General features: G+C 42.0%; 1 protein-coding gene across 1 annotated transcript in view; it reads left to right on the top strand.

Annotated features, from left to right (window-relative positions):
• PLPPR1 (phospholipid phosphatase related 1) overlaps nt 1-22,158 on the top strand; it is a 62,334-nt gene that overhangs the window by 10,241 nt on the left and 29,935 nt on the right. Inside the window, exon 2 of the mRNA XM_030237537.2 lies at nt 20,712-20,900. Coding sequence (XP_030093397.1) covers nt 20,712-20,900 — 189 coding nt within the window. The remainder of the gene's footprint in view (nt 1-20,711; nt 20,901-22,158) is intronic.

Raw genomic sequence — 22,158 nt, 5'->3', positions numbered from 1 at the left:
GTTCTCTGTGGGTGTCTGGGCATGATGCAGCTCAGAAAAGCAGCAGCTGAGTGAAGTTCCTTTGGGCCTTGTCCAGACGGGTTTTCTGATTTTCTTACAGATAGCCTGGTTAGTTTTTGAATATCCTCATAGGAAAACACTTGTCCTAATAGTCTTTCTAATAAAGTGATGCAACCTGGTGTGAAAGAAAAGGAATGATGCCTGATGACAGAAAAAGGAGAAGGGAGGATGCAACAAAAAAGAGAATGGATAGCAGAAAGCAATAAATAAATTAATTAAGTAAAACTCCCTTTTTGACTTTTAGAGCTGTGTCCAGCTAGAATCCCACTTTGCCTGCCCAGTCCCATTTTCTTGCAGAGCTTCACCTAGGTATTGGCATGCTCAGTATGAAAATGCAGTTGATTACCAGCAGTCAGCAGATTGATTTCTCTGTCCACATTCAATATTTTAGAAACCAACATGCTGGAGAAAGGTTCCTGTTCAAGCCTTGACACCTCACTTGACACTGTTTTGAGAGCCCAATGAGCTGTGCACACATAGATTTTATAGGGAGCTGAAGAGTGGACAGCATGGGAAAGAGTGCAGTGGAAATCACTTCAGGATGCAGGGTAATATCAGGTCCCTATAAAAGCCATGTGTGACTCCTGCTGCTGAGCCCTGGTTTAGTAACACTTGGTTTAGTAAGAAGGAGATTGCCCTTAGTGTATGTGGAGACTTGCTAAATGAGCATCTAGAGGACCATCAGTAATGTTAAATCTGGGTTCAGACATGACTACTCTTGAATTAGATCCAAACCTTGTCATGAAAAATAACCATAGCAAATAGCTTTGAATATTTCTCTTTGTTTTGACATGGCTAACATTGAAAAGAAAATGGTATGTTCAAGTGAAAGGGGAAAAAGTGAGCACCAGAACCTGGTGGGATTTTATGAAAGTTTTCAAACTGCAGGTCTTCTTCCTTACCTTGCATTCAAAATTGCATAGCAAAATGATTACAAGTTCTGAAAAATGAAGCAGTCATTATTAGTTTTTTAATATGACTGCTTGCCAGTGATAAATAATTGTACTAAAGGATTGGCTCAGGCACAACATGACTTGCATGCAGCGGAGGAGATTCAAAGTAGTAATTGTTTTTTTTAAAAGCTTCCTGTTCAGCTGGGAAAATGTTGAAGGCAAATAAAATGGATTTCATAATGCATTATACATATTAATAAGACTGTGAAGTAAAATGTCTTTGACTGTTTTCTGTTTAACTTAAAACATTGTCTCAATTTGATTTTTATGATTGGTCTAAGAGTCCTGCAATCTTGGTATCAACAGATAGGGGTTTTTGGTAGTAAGTGCTGCATTTATCAATGTCTAATGACTGTGAACCTGCACTACTCTATTAAATAGCATGGATCTGGAAGCACACATAAGTATTATGAATTTTCACAAATGCTGCTCTATGAATGACAAAGATTCAGAGCTCCAACCAGCTCCAAGGTTGTCAGCTCAGATGGAAAGCTTTTATACCTGGTAGAACAAGGCAACAGGTTAAGCAACTAAGGACATGATAAGGTCAGTGTTGTAAGGCTAGATTTGATTTTCTCTCTCCTGCACGTGAATTCTGCAGTGCCTTGGCTTTCACTGGACACAGCAGTTCATCACATATGTACTGGAGCACAAAATAACTAAATACAAACACATCAGGAATTTCCATCAGAAAATACTGGAATTTAATTTTTATCATAAATTTTGATATATATTATACTTACTGACGCTGCAGTAGTAGATCCCATGATGCCCAATTAGGTCACTTAGGAAAGAACTGACTATGCTGGATTTTTAAGATTCGTTGTTGTATGTTAATACAAACTCCAAAAATATACTACAAGGCATTGCCACCTTTAAGGCTTCTGCAAGATGTTTCAGGCTAAAAGAAAAGGGAGGGAGCTTCAGTTCTGGTTTGTACAGGAAGGCTTTTTCTTCTCGGAGAGGCCCCATCTGCTATTCTGAGGGCTTCATTACTTAATGTTAACAGGGAGAGGAAACTGGGCAGCAGAGTTGCAGGTTCTCTGCTTTGTGATTTAAACCTCATCATCTGCTTGGAGATTCCATCAGAAAAGCACACAACATTTCAGAAGAAGAAAGTAGCCTGGAAACACTGGAGTTGAAAGATATCTCCCAGTAAATTTTTTTCCCCCAAATTAAATTTGGGTTGCAGCATGTTTCACTCCAGTAGGATTTAGGATAGGATGCACAGCAGCATCAGCAAGCAGATCTCCGAAGCTCTGCAACACCAGCAGTGCAAAATCACCTGCAGTGTTTCTGCGCTTGGGCTGTAAGGGAGGGGCAGGAAGCAGGGAGCCCCTGTGTCTCTGTCTGTGCACTGAGGGGTCGTGGTACCTGCCAGACCTGCAACAGAGGGTCCTGCAGTGCATTCCCTGGGGTATTTTACCCTTGTCTGCTGTCCTGAGATGAAAATCAAAACTGCAGCAAGGCTGCTTCTGTGTCTGTGCTGACCATTTTCTCATCACTGCTCTGCACCTCTCTCCATGGCAATTACGCTGAGATTTGTTTGTGTACCAGTGTCACTGGAGATCTCTCTGTCTAAAGACATCCAAGTGCTTCACAGATGTTAAGAGAATAGTGAGCTGGTTTAACAAAGACAAAGGAGCTGCACTGTCCCCAGTCCAAACAACCCTTGCACCCAGGAGAGTGACATCCTTCACCAAAAGGAAGTCAGACAGCTGTGAGTCTTGTCTTGGCAGCTGGGCTCTGAACATCTGTCATAACCAGGAGATAGCTAGAGAAGGGTCTAAAACAGGACTGGTGTATCGTGACTGTCTCTGCCATGGTGTTGCTACAACCTCTGGTCAGAGGGAGTGTCAGTCTGCTTACTAGCTTGTTACAGATTTTTTTCCCAAGGTTTGGTTTTTTTGTTGTTGTTGGTTTTGGAGGATTTTTTAATAGAATAAAAACCCTTGCAAATTGCTGGTACCCATAATTCCGATGTCAAGGAGTTTTACAGCTTTCTTATGACATCTGTAATTTTGTTTATGTCAACCAATAGCTTCAGTAGCTGACATAAAAAGTAGAAGTAAAAACTACTGCACCTAGCATTTGAAAAGTCTGGAGTCTTTCCCTGTTTGCCAGGTGCGAACAATGACCCAGAAGTATCTCCACTCTCCTCTGAGACTTTCTTGGTCTTCTGGGAACTCTTATGAGTTGTCAGGGGAGTCCTGGAAACTCTTGGAGGAACATTGTGGTGCCAGTGAGGACAGCTAGGTGTGCCCATATCTGCTAGCCACAGCCTCTAGTCAGCTCTGCCAGCTACTCCCCATCCAAGGGGCTCTGAGCTTGCAGATCTTGAGTCCAGAACAAGGAGGGTCAAGTGAGACACTGACACAGGTTGCCCAGATGTGTTGCAGTTTCCAAACCCTGAACCTTCACCTGCATCAGGAGAACAGATGGAGTCTCTGTTTACCAGGATTGGAAAGTGGAAACTGCAATGATGATGAAGGTTATAAGGTGGTGGCTTCTGGCCCCTGGGGAGCAGTCCCCTGTTCCAAATGCAGATCTGGAGCCGTGAGAAGAGGTTCAGTGCCAAGGCAGCTCCCTGGATGAGAGCCCTGCACAGGGAAGTACCTGAACCAGCTGAACCTGAGCCACGTGGCAAAAGAAAACAGCGAGTGGTGGTGTTGAGATGTTCTCTACCCGCAGAGAGTGAAGGCCCCCACGAGTGCTTTCCTTGATACTGCTGGTGAGGAGGAGGAGGGTCTGAAGAGGACTGGTGGATCTGATGGATCAACAGTTGAGATCACAGATCACAGAATAGCCTGAATTGGAAGGGACCCAGAAGGATCACCAAGGATTGCCAGGTTGTAAGCGAATGACCCATACGTGTGTTTGTCCAGCTGATGTCAGCAGCAGGATTTGGCTTCTGTGTCCATGGCACCCTCTTTGAGGATCAGGATTGCTTAGAAGGCAATCAGCCTGACCAAATGGAGCAAAAGCAGCTTTGCCAGCAGCCTAGCCAGCCTGGAGAGGACAGCTTAAAGTAAGAGTGATGGGAGTGGAAATAGTGACTAAGAATCCCGTGAGGAAGTGAAGGAATAGGTTGGAAGGACCAGTAAAGGATGAGGACTGATCAAAGGACCCAGCATGGTGTGAACAGAAGGAGCACCAATCAAGAGAACAATGAAATGGAATCTCACCAAGCATAAACACATAAGGAAAGAAGTGCCAGGGAAAGTTTTCAATTCACTGTAGGGAAATCAGCACAATCAGACGCTTCTCCAGCACATCACATTTAATATCTTATGACTCAATCGATTCGTTCGCTGTGAGACAACCAGATTGCACAAACACACACTCAGGATTCCGGATTGTGAGTCTCAGTCAGCAAGTAAAATTTGTTTCATACTGAGTACCAACCTGAACCTCTGATCCCAATTACCATCCTCTCATGTCTGCAGAACAGGACAGATTTTTCAAGCAGTGGGAGGAATCTCTGCCTGCCTTGTTGGTGTTAATGGGAGCCACCTGTCAGCAGCCTGTTCCCAGCACAAAGGGTTCACAAAGTAAATTCAGATTCATAGCTGGCATGGCAGGCAGGTTACCATTAAAGGTTTTCTTTGTCCAGTTTAATGGCAGGTGTTGCTTGTCCATCAGTTGGCAGCTTATTTATTGGATTCAGTGCTTCATCTTCAGCTTTCATGGCTGCTTAGGGAGGGCATTTCTTCAACATCTTCGTAAGTGACTTGGACACAGGACTGAAAGGGACACGAAGAGAGATCACAGATAATACAAAACTGGGAGGAGCTGTTGATTCCCTCAAGAGCAGGGAGGCCCTCAGTGAATTACAGAGCTGGGCAGTCACCAACCATGTGGAGTTCAACTAGGGAAAATGCTGGATGCACTGGGCACGGGGAAACCCTGGATGCATGGATGGACTGGGGAATGAAAAGGAGCCTGGGGGTCGAGGTCGATGACAAGTTGAGTCAGCAGTGTCCTGGCAGCCAGGAGGGACATTCCTGCCCTGGGGGGGCACCAGGCCCAGCATGGCCAGCCAGGCAAGGGAGGAGATTGTCCTGCTCTGCTGTCTGCTGGGAGGGCACCGCCTCAAGTCTGGGGCAGACTGGGGCACTACAGTACAAGAATGACATAAAAACTATTAGAGAGTGTCCAAAGGAGGGCAGTAAGGTTGGTGAAGCACCAGGAGGTGAAGCTATACGAGGAGTGGCTGAAGCCTCTTTGTTCAGCATGGGGAAGAGGAGACTGAAGGGAGACCTCGTTGCAGTCTGAAACTTCCTCATGAGTGGAGGAGGAGGGACAAAAACAGATTTCTGCTTTGTTGTGTCCAGTGACCTGAGAAGCTGTGTCAGGGGAGGTTTAGGTCAGATATTAGGAAGAGATTTTTCCCCCTGAGAGTGTTTGGGCACTGGAGCAGACTCCCCAGGGCAGTGGTCATAGCCCCAGCCTGACAGAGCTCAAGAAGCTTTTGGATAACACTGTCAGGCAGAGGGTGTGATTCTTGGGGATGGTTCTGTGCAGGACCAGGAGTTGGATTCAATGATCCTTGTGGATCCTTTCAACTGAGTTTATTCTGTCATCACTCAAGACCAGAGCTGCACTCAACCTTTGACAACCTTTGCACCTGTTCCAAGCCAGGATCAAGTGCATGGTCACATTCTGACGTGTCTGTGCACTGAGGTACATGCTGTGGGGAGGAAGTGAGAGGAATTAGAGGTCTGAATGCCTTTGCAGGGCTATGATTTTGCTGGTGTCACAGTGACATGGAGAGATAGCTCACACGAGTGGAATGCCCTGGATAAACAGGCATTTTCAGGAAGGGCAGGCTGGGGCAGCAAGAAGGGAGATTGCATTTTCAGCAGGTCAGCAGGGATCATCTCCTCTGCTCAGTACTGCTCAGGCTGTTGGGATGAATCTGTGCTGGGCTCCCCAGTATGAGAGAAACTCCTCCCTGTGATACCCAAGGAAAGGCTCAGAGGCAGTGGGCACAAAACACAACAGGAAATGGCACTTAACATAATAAAACCTGTCATCCTTTAAGAGTGGTGAAACTCCAGGGCAGATGATGTAGAGAACTTGTGGAGTCTCTGTCCTTGGAAGATATTTAACACCCAACTAGATACGGACTTGCCTGCTCCAGCAGACACAGCTTCCAGCCAGAGGTCAGTCCAGGTGATGTCCAGAGGTGCATGCCAGCAGGAACAATTCATTCACAGCCTGGCACCTTCTACACCATTGCTTGTAGCTGGTGGCTCATTTAACTGCTGCTTTGTTTGCCGTGTCTCCTGATGCTGAGATAATTGCTGTAGCACATGGGTTATAAGGGGAACTGTATTTTATTTTTACAGATGAGGAAATGGTGACTTGCCTACAGCTGGTGAGGGTCAGGCTCTCAGTATCTACATATGACCTTTTTTACCTTGACTTTTGCTTCAGTCTGAAGGCATGACTTGCCTCAGATTTACCTGAGAAAACCCAAGTGTTTGTTGGTAGCTGCTCTTTGAATACTAGCTTTTTATCTTCTTCATAAGTCTTTGCTTTCTTTAATGACCTTGAACTATCAGCAGAATTTTTCATAGCAATAGGATTTTTTTTCTCTTAGAACTAAACATTTATCAACTTATAGCTCCATTGCACCAGCAAAGTATTTAAAAATATATCTTAGTAATAATTAATTGCAGCCTTCTGTAAAGCTGCTGGCTTTAAAACACAATTGCTCAGCCTTTCCTTTTCTTCCTTTCCTCAACAGGTAGCAGTGAAGCATTAGTCATTTAAAAATCAGACAAAGGGTTTTGATGCATATGGGGAAAAGAGGAGGGTTACAAAAATGCTTAAACATGTCAGAGTGCCGTGCCATGCCACTGTAGGAAGAAGAGGTAGAATATTAGAGAGACTGCTGCATAAAGTAATTAATAATAACAGAAAAAGAACTTTGCAGCAGGGCAAAGAATTAAATATGTCAATTTATTGTAACTGATTGACCTGAGTGCCATCTTTGAAGAAAAGGAACACGAGTCAGGTCCAGGTGCACACCAGTAAGCACTCTGATTGCAAGGACACAAAAGATATCAATGCCTGTCCAGGTCCTCAGAGGAGAACAGTAGTTCTGTCACAGGGAAAGAGCAATAAAATGTGTTCATTTCTGCCACATGGCTGGTGGAGGGAGAGAGCCTGCTGCAGAAACACTGCTGTGACAAAAGGTCTGACCACATCCTCTTGTCTCTGTGTGCCCATCCACTGCTGAGAAATTGCTTGCCCATTTATACCCCCAGAATGTCCATAGGTAATGAAGCTTTCAGAGAAAAGGCTGACTGTTACAGTCTTTCAAATTCAAGGGAAACAGGAGCACGTTTTTCAAAAGCAGCAAGAAAGGGGCCACAGAATGTACAGTGTCTCAGAGTTAGGCTTCTCTGAGGCTTTGTGTTTACCCTGGGATTTCCTGGGTTGAGAAATAATGTAGAAAAACAGTTCTGTTCTGTCTAAGAATAGAATTTTCTAACTAAAAGAAGTTACTGCTGTTCTTCTAAACCTCCCAGCTCTCCAACTTGCAGTTTACTTATAGTGTTCCCTAAAAAACAATGTGAGTTTTGTACTGATTTGCTTTGGAATTAGGCTTCCTATTTTCTCACTTTTGCGTTGCTCAGAGTGACATTTTTTAAAAACCTGACAGGTTTGGTTTCTTAGTGAGATTCTCTCCCAAGAGGCAGACTGATGACCAGAACAAAAGAGGTGAAAGTACTGCCAAAAATGTGTGAGAAGGGAGCAGATTTGGCAAGTGCTTTCAGTGTGAGGAAGGTGAGAGAATGAGGAGCTCTCTGAGGAGCTGCTCTTCGTAACCATGCACACTCTAGGAATTTATTATAAGGTTTCTGTCTCTGGAGAGATGTTCCCTGAACTTGCAAGGCAGAGATGCTCAGAAGAAGAAAACAGTTTCCCCCTTTGTTTAGCCGGGTAAGATCCCAGCAGCTTTAGGATCTGTCTGATGGACATCTTTTTTACAGCTTTTTTGGTCTTCTGGAACAATGATGTGTGGATGAGGCAATGGCTTGTGGATTATAGAGCAGCTGGAAAATTGGAAGCTCCTTTCTTTCAAGGAACAGTCGGGGAATCATCTTCTGGACAAGGAAGATGCACAGGGTATAAGAATAAATACCCATTCATTGGGATGAGAGAGTGTACACTGCCCTGCTCTTTCACTCCTAAGTATTTATATGTCAGAGTGGGCAAAAGTCCTCAACTTCTTCTACCTTGAACCCATCTCAAAGACATTGAAAGTGTCACCCAATCCATCATCAGTATCCACAAGTCTGCAGCCTGAGAACAAGCAAAGGGAAAGTAAGGGTTGTGCTTTGGTGCTTTTCACTTTGTACAGATCTTTGTTCCTTTTGTATTTTGCTTTATCCTGGTTCTCATTTTCACCTGATTCTCCCCTTCAGTTTTCAGAGAGGTGCTTGCTTTTCTGCCTGCAAAGACACTTTAGAAATCAAAATATACCTCAGCATCTCCCTGTGAGCAGTTTTGCTTAGGTACCACGTGAAGGTACCAGAGAGCAATCATGAAAAGCATACTGAAAAGATGTGTAAGTCTGTTGTGTCAGAATCCTGTGTCCTGTCAGGATCTGTTGCTTCTCGACACTTGGACAGTAAATTGTCCTGACACCTCTATGTAAGTGAAAATAGTCATTAGATTAAAAAGCCTTTAGAGTTCATGATGGATTTAACAGCTTTTATGAGCCATTTGTACAGAGAAAACCCATTAGTCAGTGAACCATTATCAGGGTTGCAGGGCAACTTGGAAGCTGTTTTAGCCAAAGGCAGCTTTTCAACTTTCCAGAGCAGTCCGTGCATTGGGCATTTTTGGAGGACACAGATACATGGAAATAAAATGCATGTGTGCCAGTCAAATCAATGGTTTTTATGGAATGAGTGTGGTACTTCAAAGCAAAATAAGCTGCTATTTTTTGATTTTGGTTACTGAAACTAGGCAGACAATGAATTATGACAAGATTTTGCATTATTTCTAGGGGACTGGGTGACCCATGTCAGTGTAGTCCAGGTTAAAAACTGCTGTCAGAAAGAATCAAACTCAAGGCAGCCTTTCACACAAGAATACATCTTGTTCAAAGTTAGAAGGGCAAATTCAACACCAAGTTCTGATTAAATTCTTTGGACTTGCTCTGAGTTTTTAGGACTTTTCATTACTTTGTTATATGCAAGTATTTGAGCAAGTATCATGAATTTGGGTGCTTATGGGGCTGGAGCAGACCCATAGGTAGGTCCAGAGCATAGTTTAGAAGAGAAAACCCTGAATCCTTTTAAGCACAATTTGGACACCAGTTTTTTGAGAACATCTTGGCAGATATTTTCTATGTTCTAACCTTCTTGTGGGCATGAGGTGGAAAGCACTCCTCCTGCATTTAGAAGAAGCAGTGAAAAATGTTCCAAATCCTCCTACCGAACAAGCTCTTCCCAAGCAGCTGTTTCTAGCAGTGGCTGTTCACATGAAGCTGTTCACAACTTCTGCTGAAGTACAGAAGTTTTTACTGGTGTGTTAGACGCTGGATTTCATGGAGTCAGTAAGAGCTCTCTTAACAAGTCCTGGAGATGATCCCAGCATTTTGTACTGTTTGTTTTAGACAAAGGCTGGATAGGCATGGCAACCAGTCCTGGGAGTGTAACTCATTTTCTGTCAGTCCCAAGTGATCACAGGTATTTTCCACCTCAGTATGTCTCAGTTTGCTCTCCCTCTCAGCTTCAACCTCAAATCTTTCAGCTTGGGGAAAGCTGTGTAGTGCTGCATTGAGTGCCAATTCTTGTCATTAAAGGTGCTGTATTAGTGGTGCTGGTACACACCTGGAATTCTAGTGGTGTTCTCTCCATTTGAAAAAGCTGATTCTGCAGATGTCTTGATGGGGAGATGAGGAGACAGATCAGGCAGGACAGGAGAGAAACAAAATGTTCTTGGTTTCTTCTAACTTAATACCAGAGTAGTCAAAATAGATCTCTGCTCTGCTTCTGTTGCTTAAAAAAAAAAAGAAATTTTTCTGAACAGATGCCATTTTAATGAAGACTTTTATGTTAAGAAAATTACTTAGTCTACAGCAGAATTTGTAGATCATTTTAAGGTGTTATCTGCTGGAAACAGCACTTTCCTTGTTGTGTGCCATTTGGAACTTGGTGGAGCATTAATGCCACCTGCTGAAAAGCTTCATGGGACCTGCTCAAGGGAAGGTAAATATGCTATACTTGTGGCTTGGAGGTTTTAACAACACTTGGTAATGGTGATGACCTTCTTCAGGTGCTAAATAAAAGTACATTTTTTAAAATCTGATATATTCTCCCTCTTGAAAGGTGGAAGTTTAATTCTCTTCCCCCGTAGTATAAATCTCATTCTTAATAATTTATAATTATTTATCTGAAAGGCCCCGTATATCAGACCCCATATTTCTGGGCTCTTAAAGGAAAATTGTAGTTCTCAATTTTTGTTAAGAGAGGAGTCCTGATTTTCATACATAGAAGATAGCCAGTGATTTCACAGGAAGTTCAGAATGTCTGGATTTATACAGCTGTTTGAGGAACACATTTCATTTCACTATTGTTATTTGGAAACTGATTTTTACCATAAGAAAGGTCTGCATGTACCTGAGAAAAAGATATTATATGAAATACCGAATATATATTTGAGGGACAGGAAAAGTGTGGGACACACCATGATGTCCCAGATACAGGAGGGAAATCTGGAGAGACTGGCTCTAAAAGCAAGACCTACATAATTTTGCAGAGTAGTTTGCTACTGTAGCAGTCAAGCAACTTTCTGATCCCCATCTTTAAAGTGTATGTCTTCCAAATGTTGCCTAAAGTCCCAATGTTACTGTGCATTTAAAACTTTTCTTAACACTCCTTAAAAATTCCATTCCTGCAATCAAGGGGTGATGTGAAAATCTCAACTTCAGTTCAAAAGAGTTAGCTAAATTTCCAACTTCTTATTGTGGGAAAGAAAATTTACCAAGGTAATTCCTGTCAAAGTTTTTAATTTATGTTTCTTTGCACTACACATACAGAGAGACTGTGGATTGATGTAAATTGCACAGATTTTAATCCAAGAAGGTTAGACCAGGTTCAGTGACTTTCATGCTATTAGTGAACAAAGCGAGAGCAAGATCACAGTGTGCCAGGATCTGAAACCAGCCCTGAGTAAAAGACCAAGGAGCAGAGCCAATGCAGTGGAAAGCTCTTCCTTTTTAGCTCTGACCCCTTCAGTCTCCAGCTCACAGCTAGATCAGCTTTCTGACAGAAAACCTTTGTAAACCACCTTCAATAAGTTTTAGGGGGAAAAAAATATTCTTTTTGTTGTTTGTTAATGTTGGAAAATTAACAAGAGAGAAAATCCTAAAGACATTAACTCCTGGATTCATACTTTGTAAGTAATAATTATATTATCACTGTGGTTGCTTTTATTCTTTTAGAGTCAGTGGAGGGGGGAAATGTTGCTATTTCAAATTGCCTTCTGAAAACACCTCCTTTCTCCAGGTCAGTGGTAAGGTCAGAGTGCACACATGGAAAAGTTGGATGCATGATCTGATTCAAGGAGCAGCTGATGCTTGTGAACAAATACTCACTGAGAGGGATGAAGCCACCTATTCTGCCTGCTCATGATAATCCCCTTTGAAACTGCTGGCTGCAAATTTGCTGGTCTTAAAATAATTTTCTCCTTTTTCAAACTGTACAAACCAGGGACAAAGACTTCTTTTAGAAGTCAGGATGAAGACCCCAGTAGATTAGTCACCAAATGACCTGAAATTCCAGATATACTTAGAGAAATAAGATGATGTTGTGAAAAATACGGGGGAACCCCCAAATATATTAAAAACATAAAACATTATAGGCTCTGTATGGACGTTCGGTAGCGTGGCATTCGGAATTTAATGTCTCATTAATGCCCCCTGCTGATAAGCCTTCAAAATCTCCTTTGAATCAAGCTCAGAATTTAATAGTCTTCTGCATCAGTACATCCCTTATATTAAAAAAAAAAATAAATCTAACAATCTAGCATATATGTCATCATAACAGGATTCTTCTTAAATAGATCACACCACAATAATCCCTTCTGCTCGTGGTTTAGTTTAAGGTCCAGTTATCTAGTACAATTGGATAGAATCTAAATGTTAAAGGAGAAAAAGGATCTTTTTATGATGATCTCATAAAGAAAGCAAATTATTGTAATGAAATACAACTTGCCAAAAAAGAGAAATTGCAAGAAGGGGTGAGTGGATATTCAGGGTTGTACTAGAGGACGTTGAGTCACAAAATCATTGATGTTGGACCCTAAGACCAATGAGTGCAACCCACAACCCAGCACTGCCAAGTCCACAACTGACCCATGTCCCTAACCCATGATTCTAAATGATAAGACTTTTCATAGCTTTTATGATCAATTTTCTAGGGTAATAAAATATATATTTAGTATTGATTTTTATAGAGGTTCTCTTGCTAATAGCAACACAGGTATTTCTTGATTCCACAAGAGAGAGGAAGATTCATTTCCTCCCTCTTCAAGCCATTGTAGAAATACTTTTCCTCTGCTGTCAGCAATTAAAAAGACACTACTGTGCTTTTTCCAGTTCCTATCACCTGTGCTGCTGTGTCTTTCCTTTGTCCATTCATCTCCCTGCCTCTCTGAGATGCACAAAATCTTGTGCAAGTGCCCACAGCGTTGGCTGGCCACCTGAAGCTTGTAGGGACATCCACCCCTGCATGTCATTACCTCTGAGGAGAGTGAGAAGACCTGTGTTGTCCCTCTCCAGCATCAAAGGCTGAGCTTTTCTCAGACAGAGCTGATGTAAAGAGGCTCTCCCAAGGCAGCCCAGCTCTTTGTGGTGCAGTGAGAGAAGGCTCAGGCTGATACAGACACAGTGGGGGTAGATGTCCCTCCTTCCTTCAGGCTGACAGTTTCAGCCTGTGATCAATCCGTGGGTTGTAGTTACCTGTCAAAGAAAGAAGGCTTAAATTTATTACATAAGAATCACTGGTGAAAAGTAAAATTCTTTACATGAAAAACTTTGTTTTAAACTGAGAAAGCTAGAGCAGTGTATAAAGTGCACTGAGTTATATAGATTGAGGTAATCAAGGTGCTCCTTACTGTTGCTTATTTTATTTTCTACATATGAAAAGGTTGTACTGGTTAAAGCATTTTTATGCCTTTATGTCTGTTGCCATTAAGAGACTTGTACTGCTTTAACTGCACAGTTAGAGCTGCAGAAATCTGGATTCTTTATGTGGGTGAGCTCTTAGGTAACATTAAGCTTTTACAGTGTAGCACCTCTCCATTCTTCAAGGACCATTATATAAAAAAGAAGCTGAAAGAGTTTTTATCCAGATGTCAGTATTTTTAGAGGTCATGCTACTCCAACAAAATAACTTCTGCTGAAATAAGTGCCTTAGGAAGACATGAACTCCTTTTTTTTTGTCTGAGCGTGTTTTGTTCAGCCATACAAACCATACCTAATCCATACTTAATTGCTAAAATGGTGAAATAAGACAATAAGTTCATGAAATGGACTTGTAAAAAGCTCTGCAGAGACTGCTTTGATTTCTACACAGCTCCAACTTCAAAAGCCTGTGTGCCTTAATAAACCTCTCTGCCTCCACTGCCCAGCTTGTGCCTGCACACTGAATGGACTTCAGAACTCCTGTAACAAAGCCACATCCTGTGTTGGGCTGCTACAGACAAGGTTGCTGTGTGCCACAGTTGCATAAAAACCCTGATGTCAGAATCAGTTATATAAGGTAAGGGAGAGAGAGCACCTTGAGGAGTGGCAGTGTAGAAAGAGCATTGGATTTCACGTTTAATCCCACAGTGTAAAATAAATGGTTATTCAGCATAACGAAATCATTCACTTGTATTTGTTTTACCATTACATGGAATTCTAACAAAGGTTTGTTTTTTTCTCTGTCTCTTCCATTAAGCAAAATAATGTTGTGATGAACAGTCCTGTGTCTTTTTTTTTTTTTTTGTCCTTGTTGTTTTGCAGTATTTTTCATAAAAAGTAGGTGATTTGCTGCGTTCAGCTTCTTGGCAATAATAAAAGATTGTGCAGTCAGCCTGATCCTTATAATCCATTACAAACATTAATTTGCTGCAGTTGCAGTCTTCAGGAGCCTTTGCTGTCCAACACACTTCTTCTTCCACAGACCTGGGTGTGCTGCACAAGTGTGAAGGTGAAACCTTTAAAGTTGAATCACTTGTGATAAAACAGCTCTCAACAGATGCTTCACAAACTGCTGTAGACCCAGGCTTTGGTGATCCCTGAAGGGCTCATCCTGCTAATTCCCACTAACAGATAATGGGGGACAAGCACCTGCCACCCTCACACCGCAGTGTGAAATTTCAGCTGCTGGCACATCTGGATCAGATGGGCTTCTAATAAATGGTAGTCTTCATCTTCTTTGTTATTTGTGAATACAAGTTTGTCTGAAGGCATGTTCAGCATTTCCTTACTACTTGACCTCTCCACTGTGTGAAAATGTAGATCTTTCTTAAGACATTGTAGTAGGTCTGTCAGAAGAGATGATTTCAGGAGCCCCGAGAAGACTTTCCAGAGAGAATACTGTAAAAAGGCTCGGCAAAATGACTGTTTCAAGTCACATTATCCAAGTCCCCTATTTTCTGGGAGTCTGCAATTCTTCTGCCAGAAGGAAGTTTGATTATTTAAGAAAACAAAATATAAAACTATTTTTTTTTTCTTTACGTCAGTCCAAGCACTATGAGCTGAAGGTAGGTTTACTAAGTAGAGATCAGCTGGCCACAAATAAATACAGCAAACACATGTAAAAAATATTGATCCAACATGAGTTTCTGAGGTCTCATCCTAATAAGGATACTTAGGAAGCAGACATGGTACTTCTTAAATAGAGTCTTGATCTGCTTTTAGATGGGCAGAAGTGGGTCTTCAAATTTAATAATAAATGTGATTCGTTCCAGTTTGGTGTGCTTCTAACATCCCTCTGCTGCAGCTGCAAGACTGGAGTTCCCATCTCCAAGGTAAAATAGATTCCCTTGGCAGAGAGACACCTGGACCCATCCCTGGGCAAAACAGTCTGGAATGCATAGTTCAATATTTCTCATATTATCCAGTAGAGAGCACAGACACACCTTAACAATTCCTTTCAGCAGTAACTTAGGAGTCATTTCAGGACACACGGATACCATGGCTGGTGGATGCTCCCGTGTGTCTGTTCCAAGAGTCATGCTCTCATCAGCTCTCTCAGAAAAAGCACACCAAATTGTTTCAGGTTTTGCATAACAGTGGGTCACTAGAGTTCAGGCAAAGGGGGAGGTGGAAATATGATCAAAATGGGTGGAACTGTGAGCCACAGCATGTGTGTCAAGGGTTGAAAATGCTTCTGCAGGTTTGTGGTGCTCATGAAACTGTGGCAGTTTCAGTTAAAGAAGTGAAAACCACTGAAATCTGCTGGAAACAAACTGAGCAAGGGCATCAATAGGGATCTCAATGACTATCCACTAAGGAGCACCACATGCAAAATACCAGTTTGACTTCTTTCAGGAGAAACTAACAAGTCATACTTTATGTTGCCATTTGTGTGCAAGAACAGTTTTTCAGTTTTTCAGTCGTGCACATTAGAGGTGCTCTAAGATATGTTATGAGTAGGCTGTGGGAAGGCTGATAAGCTGAAAAAATTTACCTGTTTATGCATAAATAGCAGCAATACTAGGGGGGTTTCAAGTTTATTCATATGGACTTGCAATATCACTTAAACAATGACAAAGCACACAGCAAAAGGAGATTTTTGCAGTGGCTGTGTGCCTGTCTTGCAGGATGGACAGGCTGTATGGCTAAAGGGTACACCAGAAATTTTTCCAGCATCTTCGTTTTCTCCATAAGTTTCTTCCTCCTCTGTTAAGAATTCTGGGGAGCCTTCAGTCTAGGCTGATCAAAATTCTGTCTCCCACAGTGTCTTCCCTCTTCCAATATTGATCTCTGTCTTTTACAGCTTTATGCCCCTTTCCCAAGTGGAGTTGCCCTCTTGCTTGCTTACTTGCAGAGCAGGGGCCTCTTTTCTGTGAGTAACAGTATTTTAAAAAAATTTCTCCCACTTGTGGAGGATACAGGGAGGTGCTTTGCAATGAATTATGAGAGCACATACAGTGTGGGACTTCAGTCCCACTACCTGGAGGTGCAGTAATTTTATTTGGATGTTAGTGCTCTCTGAGTTTTGCTGTCAGAGACTCTGTTACAGTGCAGAGGAGGATTTCTGGATATACATCAGTACCCTACAGTTACCCTAGAGTTAGTGTAACTAACTGTGCTGCTTACTCCAAAGATCCCCTTTCTTTGTACTTGGGACACAATCTTTCATTAATGCCTGATTAATTCTACACCAAAAAATTACCCATTACCCAAAGAGGATTGCAAGACTTGCTTCCTATTTCTTAAACATTGAAGAAAGTTTTTTTGAATGCAGAGAATGCCCACAGGTAAAAGTGGAGCAAGAGGGTGCAGTGACAGGGAGGCCTGTAAGGGCAGAGCCAGTGTGGACTCTTGGAGCAGGGCAAAATTTAATGGTGTGTCAAGGGATGGATGTTATGTCCTACCTAGTTAATCCATTTAAATGACTGAGGGAAAAACACATCCACAGTTGCTTAAGTCCAGCTTGTCAAGATTTATTTAAATTCAGCAGGAATTTTTAAATGAGACTGAGTCAAACACACTGTTTACCTTAACACTATCATGAATGAGCTTCTACAGAATCAGGACCTAAGCATATGTATCATTGAGCCTTTTCATGTGGAGATTATTGACTAATCCAAAAAAATTTGGTCCAGAAGAAAGATAAATCTTGGCTCTGCCACATGCTCTGCTGTGACCTGAGGGCAGTCATTTTATCTCCTCAGCTTTTGTCCCTTCTCTGTAAAATGATGATAAGAGCATTTTCTCAACTTACAATGGAGCAGTGATGATAAATTTTAAGGATTATGAAATGGTTAAACACTGTGCTAATGAAGGCCATTAAGCACCTTAGACTTATTAGCAGCCTTCTATTCATTGGCTGCCTTTCTGAAGTTATTGAGTATTTTTAATTTTCCCCCAAGTAAACTCGAGGAAATGAGTTAATAAGGATTAATAAATAAATCCTGCAAAATGTTAGTGTTAAATTGCATTGCATTTTCTGAATTACATAATGGGATGTTTTGTATCTTTAGTTTAAATTAGCCTACCTGTTCTTCTCTGCTTCCTTCAATTTTTGGAAACCTGAAAACAGGGAGAAAAGGCTACAGAATTCAGGCCCTCTAATTTGGACTCTGGAGTGCTCATAATCCAGGGTGTCTACAAGGCAGCACTACATCTATCCTTTGTCCCAGCACCCAGGGAAAGTTTACTGCCTTGCAGGGAGCCCTCCTGTCTCTGACATCCCTGCTTCTGGCCAGTCTGACCCCTTCTCATACTTGTCATCTCACTCATGTTAAACACATATTAAATAGTTACCATCTGGAAAGGAAAAAGGGAAGAGAGAACTAAAATAAGTTTCTGGTTGCATTTTGCTGAGAAGCTGCTTGAAGAAGTGAATACTCAAGATGAGGCACAGGAAGTTGCCACGCAGAAGTGGTCAGCTCTTCACTGACTGTACCAGCAGCAAAAATTTTGCTCCTGTCCATGGTAGTGGTTGACTGTGCTTTCTGTACTCACATCATCCCTTGGGATATGGTAAAGTCTGTTCAGCTGGAGGTCAAATTTCTGCTGCCTGCTGTTGCTGTTCCAGTGAGATGGTGGATGTCACCTACAGGATACGATGTGTCCACAATTCAAATCTCTTTTCACAGATTGTATGTTTTTTGGGTTTTGGTTATTTTTCTTTCTCAGAAGAACAAAGCACAGAAACACAGGGAGTGTGAACAGAATTGGGTTCATTGTTGAGGTGTCTCAAGGCCAGGCTGGAAGGTGTCCCTGCCCATGGCAGGAGGATTGAAATGAGTTGAGCTTTAAGGTCTCTTCCCACCCAAAGAATTCTGTGATCCTGTGATTTGTGATATTCTAGGTCAATATCAATATTGAGTCAGCCAGTCAAGAGCTGTATTTTATATGCAAGAGGGGTTTTTGTGCAGCACTGAGTCAGCATTTGACAATGGAAAGGTCAAGGTTAGTTGTGGAACTGCTGTCTAGAGACTGCATTTGGGATAAGTGACATTTCCTCAGAGCACCTTATTTTTTGAAAAGCATTCTCTTTTACATATGACACCCAGAGAAGGTCAAAAGTTCAGTAACCTGCTTTCTCTGTTGTCCAGAGATGAGAAAAAACAGCTGTCTGTTGTGTCATTTATTATTTATCATTTACCTGTGTTTGCCAGCTGGGGCTGGCAACCTAAAGTATTTCTGGGAGTATGTTTGGGACAGGAAGGGAGGGTCAGATTGCTTTTGACAGCCCAGGTCATATGAAATGCTGGAACTGAGTTTAAAGACCTCCATATCCAAGCATCCTGCAATCTCCAACATGTTTATCTGGGCATGTCAGGTAGAGTAGTGATAATGTCATTGCCTTTCTCTGTGTCAATTAACAAAGCTGAGTTGCCCAGGTTGATCAGAAAATCTATAGCTGCTCAAGGAGTTAAATTCAAATGTAAATTAATTCCTGTGTCCTTAGTTGTGGGACTGTGTTTGTACTCACGGAGGTTGCTGTGAAGATCTCTGGGGAATACACAGATAGCAGCATCTTGCTTTATGTTTGTTAAAAGAATTTATTCTGGGCAGGTATGCGGTCTTGAAAATAATTCATCTACAAAATGAGATGGTTAATTTGAAAGGTAAAAAAAATGGGGAATGGACTGTCACAACTATGCCTTCACTGTGACATTCTTTTAAGTCTGTCTTACAAGTGACACAGGGGGGTTGTGAAGACTCCATCCCTGGACATGTTCAGAAACCATCTGGGCATGGTCCTGGGCAGCCAACTGAGGTGTCCCTGCCTGAGCAGAGGAGGGTGGGCTAACTGACCCCCAAAGGTCCCTCCCCACCTCAGCCATTTAGGGGTTCTTTGGTCTTCTACTTTCATCAACTACTAATCTGATTTCATTATTTTTTCATATTTTAGTCCAGCTCTTACTCAAATATACAATAGCTTTAATGGCTGGCTGTGTGGACAGAGTTGTGTATGAATAACTTCAGGTGTATCTTTGAGATGGAATTGCCAAAATTAATTTTCAGAGGTCTCACAATAATCTTGCAGCAATACAGTTTTGATGCAGAGATCCTGGAGGCAAAATACTAAAACCAGGACCTGATTATTCCACTTTTTTCTATGGTGTGGCTAGAAAACTTGTATAGTTAAAATGACAGAAATAGTTGAATAGTGACTACTTCTGTAATTGTGGCACTAGTTTCCATAAAGAGGATTTTGAATCAGATCCTAGTAGTCACAATTTAAAATCATAGGATTTGCATTGGAAGGAACTTCTGGAGGCCAGCTAGTCCACCCCCTGTGCAGTGAGCAGGAACACCTTCCACTACACCAGGCTGCTCGAAGCCCAGTCCAACCTGACCTTGAAGACTTCCAGAGATGGGGTATTCACACTTCTCTGGGCAATCTGTGCCCTTTTATTACTACCTTCATTGTAAAATACATCATCCTTATGCCTAATCTGAATTGACCCTCTTTTAGTTTAAAAACCATTACCACTAAAACAAAAACCAAAAACAGTTATAAATCAATATTACTATTTTGGTCTTGGGTGAGGACTGTGATGAGAGATTTTCTTTGCAGTGTGGCAGAAGGAAAACAAGAATTACTAAATCTGCTTATTTTCATGAGGTGAGGTTTGGGACACCTTTGGTGAGGTTGTGGTGACTTGTTGCTGGGAAGCTGATACTGTGGATATATAAAAAATGTGGATTCCTGAGCTTCCAACCAAGCCACTTAGGAGCCATGAAGTATGAAAAGAGAGACCAGAAGGGCTGCTTGCAGTTCATATCTGTCATAAATGCAGCTTCAGACTCAAGCCAGTTCTTTCAAAAGTGGCTGGGGTAGAGTGGGTAAATCAGGCAGTGCACTGAAGTCCCCACAGGTTGCTTGGAGATTTCTGAGTAGACTTCTAAAGCTTTACTCACAAAGAAGCAGCTCCAGGGAAAGGTGAGTGGCAGGAGAGAAGTCTTCCCCTGGATGCGTCTTCATCTGGGACACAAAGAGGGCTCCTCTGAATTAGCACAACGTGCACGTTCCCCAGCACGGGCTTGCAGCTGCAGCAGGGAAGTGTTTTGGCTTTAGCTTCCTCTAGGCTTTGCAACAATCCTTTCCCACTCCCCTGCCACCGAGCACGGGTGTTTTAGCTGTCGCTGCTGCTGTCTCCTGCCACGCTGCCATCGATCCCTCCTGCGCTGACACTCTCATGCCCTCTGAGCTGCCACCGCTCCCGTCCCCCTGCGCGCCGCGCCGCGGACACGCTCCCATCTGAGACGTTCATTGGCGTCGTTTGCCAAAAGGTTTATGTAACAGATGTTGCAAAGCAAAGGCAGAGAAACACACACACACACACACACACACACGCACGCTCACACACCATTATGGCAGGGGTTGTCAGAGTGACGGTGAAGGGAGGATGGTCCACATGACTGGAGTAGCTCGCAGGCACAGCTGCATCTGTTCAAAAAGCAACTAACGCCTCTCTGTGACTATGCTTTATTTTCAGCTCGTCATCATGGCTGGGACTGTTCTGCTCGCCTACTACTTCGAGTACACTGACACTTTTCAGGTGCATATCCAAGGTTTCTTCTGTCAGGATGGCAATTTGATGAAACCGTACCCTGGGACGGAGGACGAGAGCTTCATTTCACCACTTGTGCTGTACTGTGTGCTGGCTTCAACTCCGACAGCGATTGTGAGTATGAGGAATTATCTGAAATCCCCATGACCGCCTCATAAACAATAACAGTAGTGCTGTGATATCTGTGTCCCCTTGCCTCTCTGTTCGGCTGTAATTGATTTACACTTAGCAGGATCTCTGTTTTGCCTCAGCCTAATATGATCTTCATCAGTTATCTCCAGAAGTAATTATTCTGAGGTAATCACAATGCAAGGCTGAGGGATAGAGCTTGTTAAGCCTTTTACAATAGCCTGCTTACTTCACTGATTAGTTGTGAATTTTCTGGGCTCCAGAGAGGCTCTAATGCAAAGGTTATGTATTACTGGAAATAAGAAAACAGGATAAATCTGAAGTAAAATCCAGGTCAGATGTGCAGTATATCCAGGATTATTTCCTGCTATATTAAAAGCACTGTTGAATGGCCTTAAAAGGCTTAGATAAGAGAAGGATGCTAAATACAAAGAAAAATATGAACACAGTTTTCTTTTCTTAATAGTTTCTTTATTTCCAACAGTAACTAAACTTTTATTTTACCTGATTTTATTCACTATTCCGCCAGTAAACTGCAATGTAGCTTTTCTATGCAGATGAAAATATTCAAATAGCGGAGTACATACAATGCCAAACAATTTACTGCTGTCACTGGTTAGCAAAACTTCAGCCCTTTTCCATTTTCCACACAGAAAGTTGCATATTTCACCAACAGCCCCAGTTTTGCTGAATTTGTAATTACATTGATAAATTCCTGTCAGACCCTGTTTATGCACCTTTGTTTCATTTCTTTCTCTTTATTTCTTCCCTGTTGGTAGTTATTTCTTATATTAATTTTGCTTTTCATCCCTTTCAAAAGTTGATTAAAGCTGTACATTACATATTTATTTTTAAATAGTGAGGGCTTCACCACAGTCTGCTTTAAATTTTGTTCTGCAGTAATTTCAGTGCATCAAATCATGTTCTTGCCACAGACTGTGGTAAGAAGTGTGGAAGGGATCTGCGGAAGAGGCTATAGGCTTTGGTACAGGACAGTTTCTAAAGACAACCAGGTGTTTTGAAGTGAATTACATCATAAGTTTATGAAAAACATCTACAGTAACAGAGTTAATTTATTTATTGGATGTTGTTGCATGTCAAGGCTTTCATTTTACTTTCTGCTGCAATGATAAATTATTTGAAAATAAAAAAACAAAACCAAACCCCCACATTTGGACCTCTCTCATCAACATAGAGCCAATGTTCAGGGATGTAGCATTCACAAGTGCTTTTTGGAAAGGTA

Source organism: Serinus canaria, chromosome Z (genome assembly GCF_022539315.1).
Source record: "Serinus canaria isolate serCan28SL12 chromosome Z, serCan2020, whole genome shotgun sequence".
Lineage (NCBI taxonomy): Eukaryota > Metazoa > Chordata > Aves > Passeriformes > Fringillidae > Serinus > Serinus canaria.
This window is presented reverse-complemented; position numbering and strand designations above follow the sequence as displayed.